Here is a 5,000-nt window from a genome sequence, read left to right as displayed (position 1 = left end):
CTCGCTTTCGGATCGGAAGGTCCTGGGTTCAAGCCTCGCGCTCGGCGCATAGTTGAGTCCTTGGAAAAGGCTCTTTACTCACATTCTCTCACCGTACTCAGGTGCGAAATGAGTACCTGGCCGTTAACAGCGATGTCTTGGTCCGAAAAATTGTAATATCGCCTAACAGGCGTTATGTCCCGTCCTACATGTTAAATTTTGCTGTTGACCAGGTACCCTTTGTAAAGCGCTTTGAGACGTTTAGTGGATATTGCGCTATATAAAAGCTCGTTTTAATTGTTATTTTTTTTAGTTTGGGAACGTACTCGATAACTTGCTATTAAGCGGGGCCTCCACGACGCAGGTTTTCATTTAGGCTCGGCCTTGAGACCTGACCTTCTGACCCTTTACCGAGGGTCAGCTAATTTTATTCTTTGCTTTTTCAGTTCGGTGGACGAGGCTCCCCTGCACCGGATGTATCTGGAGTTGTCCTGGAGAAAATCGACGACCAACTGGGTTCCTTGGCCGCTTTCTACAAATGCACTGTCAGCCTTAAAAATTTCCAGCTGGAATTTGACCAACAGAAAGGGAAATGGCCGCAGATTAGCGATGCTTGTCGGAACAGTAAGCCGAAGCCATCTTAAACTTTATATTAGAAAATGTTCGACAGCACAGCAAGTTTTTATAAAAACTTCACGGCCCCGTAATTAACCTCCTTTAAAAGAGTAACACAAAATACCATAATTATTTCAATTGTCGGAGCCGCCTTGTACATATATGTAGGCCTGACATCTGAGGGCAATAAGTATAGGCCTAGTTTAACATTGTTGTAATGGACAATATTTTGCGTCATTATTTTTTTTTTAGATTTCCATGACACCAATGAGCCCATAATAAATTGTCTTTTCAGACCTGCAAATAAGTGCACGTCGGTAGGAACCCTTTCACTAGATATTGCGTAACTCACTGTGATTTCGAAAGTTATCTGGCATCTTCTTAAATTATATATATATATATATATATATATATATATATATATATATATTGTGTGTGTGTGTGTGTGTGTGTGTGTGTGTGTGTGTATATATATAATATATGAAATGTTATGACCCAAAATTGCGAGATACGTATCAATTTGCATACTAGCAACATTTCAGTGAAGAAGACGCACTTTTAAACGAAACAAATTCGATCTCAGAACACCTTGACCAAACGCCCTCGAATTACGCCAGAATCCTGTATGTCGACTTTTCATCAGCTTTTAATGCGATGAACACAGATATTTTGCTTCAAAAGTTATGCAACATGGATATTCCAAACTATCTTATTAAATGGTACTAAGAGTCTGACCCATAGATTACAGTGTGTAAATCTGGGTGAAAATACCTCCAACAAATGAACGTTGTCGAACGGGTGTCCCCAAGGCTACGTGGGTTCCCCAATCCTGTACATCTTATACATCAACGACTGCAGACCATCCTTCGAAAAATTGTTTTATAGTGAAATAGGCAGACGGTACTGCTATTCTTGGTTTATTAAAAGATAACGTTACCGAAAAGAATTATTTCAAACAAATTAATATCTTCACTGATTGGTGTAAAAAACGAAAGAACAAGTGTTTGGTGTAAAACGACTTAAAATGTTTGACGATCGGTAAAGATGATGTTGAGATAGTTGAATATTGTAGAGATTTAGGAATACTATTGATAGTTCCCTCAATTTCTCTTAATATATTCATATAATATCAAAGAAAGTTGCCCAAAGACTATAAATCCTAAGGAAATTGAGAACATTTCAAGTAGGGAAGAAAACTATGTTAAGAGTTTATGGCTCATTGATTTAAAATGTAATTGCGTTTGGCTGCACTATATAGTTTGGCGGATGCCGACTTAAACAAAAAATTTCAAAATCTATCAGAGAGGCATCAAAAATAATTAACCATCCTCTTGATGGAGTAGAAAGAATTCATGGAAAAGCAATAAAAAGGAAAGCATTCGCAATTACCAACATTCACAAACATATTTTATACCATGAATTTAATCTTTTACCATCTGGGAGAAGGTTTTGTCAGATTAAATGTAGAACTAACAATTATAATTCAACGTTCGTACCATTAGCAATAAAAATGTTGAATATTTCATATGGTACTGCAAAACTAAGGACTGATGTGTTGACTGATGCTCTGATTAATCTTTTTAATGTTAGATTAATTGACCAATTGATAATGATGATAATTTTTGGTGTCGAATTGCCACAATTGTAACAAATTGAAAACGAAATGAATATGTTTAATTTGTGTATACCGCACGCGTGAAACAAAGAGAGGAAGAGAGAGAGAGAGAGAGAGAGAGTGTGTGTGTGTGTGTGTGTGTGTGTGTGTGTGTGTGTGAGAGAGAGAGAGGGAGAGAGAGAGAGAGAGAGAGAGAGAGAGAGAGAGAGAGAGAGAGAGAGACAGAATAAGTAGAAGTGAATATCTGTTCAATGTTATAGTTATCATATAACGTTATAACAAGTGTGATTCAAATTGCCATATTAATGGACAATAAAGATCTATTATATATATATATATATATATATATATATATATATATATATATATATATATATATATATATATATATATATATTATATATATATTTATATAAGATATATATATATATATATATATATATATATATATATATATGTATATATATATTGTAAGTGAAAAGACAAAACATAAGTATTGTTGAAACAATTGTTTCGGTGTCTTTTAGGCGTCCTCATCAGCCAATTAGGGACCAAAACAAATGTTCCAACCATTGATATGTAAGTGTCTTATATTTTCGACATATGCTATAGATAGTATGCAGATGACGTCACTCAGGCCTTTGTTATTGTTTTTGCCATCCGCGTTTGTGAGTTGTTCTCACTAAACTGTATCAACCAGACTATAAAAGTTCATGGTTACACAAAGTTTGTGTGTTGGTCCGTTATACTTCCGGATGGCAATGTTGTGAACTTCTTGGCCAAGCGCATTCTATCTATATCCAACGTTATCGAGCACTCTTATAACCTACACGTGCCTACCAAGAATTATAAAAACAATACCCATGAAATAATAGTGCTCAACTTTTTGATAAAAGGAGCTATTCTGTAAACGAATTTCCATTTTTTAAAATGAATAAAGTATAATATTATTAATGTTATTATTATAATTATCATTATTATTATTTTCATTAATATTATTATTATTATTATTATTATTATTATTATTATTATTATTATTATTATTATTATTATTATTATTATTATTATTATTATTATTATTATTATATTATTACTATTATTATTATTATTATTATTATTATTATTATTGTTATTATTATTATTAGTATTATTATCATTATTAATTTTTATTTATTGTTATTATTTATTATTATTATTATATTATTATTTATCATTATTAATATTATTATTGTTATTGTTATTATTATTATTATTATTATTATTATTATTATTATTATTATTATTATTATTATTATATCCAATGTTTATTATTTTATCTTAAAATAGACCTTGACCATAACTCACCTCTGTTCTTTCTACCAGCTTTATGTAACGTGGAAAGTCTTCAAGGTGTCATGGTCAGTGTCACTGAACCTTCAACTGGGCAGTTTAGGTTCCATCCCAAGTGCCAAGGAAACTACAAAGCCCACGGTTACGTCCAGTGTAATAATGGAGCTTGGACCACCTTTGACACCTTAAGGAGAATATGCCTACGTAAGTCCTTTCAGCCCTTCATATGATGGAGTTACCCATCACTGCTTAACGGTTTTATATCACATCACATCAGTATTAGGCAAAGTGAGCTTATTTGCAGGTCTGATAATCCAAATTTTTATGGGCTCATTGTTGTAATGGAAATACTCTCTAGATATTGTCCATTACAACAATGTTAAATCGGGCCCATAATTGTATTCCGTTATCAGACCTGTTAATATGTGCACATCGGTCTTAGGCTTTTAAAATGGACCAAGTGTTCCTTAAATACCCTCAGGAGATAAGTAACAATATATTGTATATTACACATTGTATGTTCTTTGAGATAAAAATATTAAAAAGGAAAAACAGATAAAATCATAGAAGAAAGTTTCAGAAAATACATCCATTCTTCTTATAGACAAATTATGAATGCTCGGTCATATATTTTATGTTTTATAAAACAAGAAGTTCCCTATCGCGGGTATTTTTAAGTTTATTGATATCTTAATAATTTTTAGTTTCAAATTCCAAACTGTTCTATGTTTTGGTAATGATGATGATGATGATGATGATGATGATGATGATGATGATGATGATAATAATATTATTAATAATAATAATAATGATGATGATGATGATGATGGTGATGATGATGATGATGATGATGATGATGATGATGATGATGATGATGATGATGATGATGATGATGATGATGTTTATGTTTTATGTTTTTAAGGGTTTTACGGCGCTTCCAACACATTTCGGTTATATCAGCGCCAGTAAAAATGAAGAAAATAGGATAGTAAAAAGTTATAGAATTACAATTAAAGCACCCAAGAAAAAGTAAGACGTAGGGGAACTAGGAACAAATAGGGATCAGATGTAGATTCCAAGAGCATACCACCAATGTACTTAGTTTGAGATCACCTATAAGTCTCATCCGGACAAAGCACAAAATCCAACAAAGAGGAATACACACAAATGCTTTCATTATACATTGAAAATAACAATTATAATAATACATAACAGAGAGATGATTTACAAGGAAAAAAAAACATCATCTCCCAAAACAATAACTATGCATTTGACTGCTTCCCTCCGAGCTCAGGGGCAGGACAAAACAAAGTAATCTAATTCCAAGACAAAGACAGAAAGCATGTTGAAAAACAGTTATAAGGTGATAGAAGACACAGTATGTACCCCCTGCCCACTATGGGAGGTCAGGAACCCCACCCAGATGATGATGATGATGATGATGATGATAATAATAATAATA

At 32.7% G+C, this 5,000-nt stretch overlaps 1 protein-coding gene across 2 annotated transcripts in view; it reads left to right on the top strand.

Annotated features, from left to right (window-relative positions):
- The window catches only part of LOC144959051 (uncharacterized), a 14,327-nt gene that overhangs the window by 8,288 nt on the left and 1,039 nt on the right, over positions 1–5,000 (top strand). For both annotated transcript variants that reach the window (XM_078891404.1, XM_078891405.1), the window contains 2 exons: positions 426–603; positions 3,572–3,742. In XM_078891404.1, coding sequence (XP_078747530.1) covers positions 426–603; positions 3,572–3,742 — 349 coding nt within the window. The remainder of the gene's footprint in view (positions 1–425; positions 604–3,571; positions 3,743–5,000) is intronic.

Source organism: Berghia stephanieae, chromosome 13 (assembly GCF_034508935.2).
Source record: "Berghia stephanieae isolate SIO BIC M18660-M18661 chromosome 13, UCSD_Bste_1.3, whole genome shotgun sequence".
NCBI lineage: Eukaryota > Metazoa > Mollusca > Gastropoda > Nudibranchia > Aeolidiidae > Berghia > Berghia stephanieae.
This window is presented reverse-complemented; position numbering and strand designations above follow the sequence as displayed.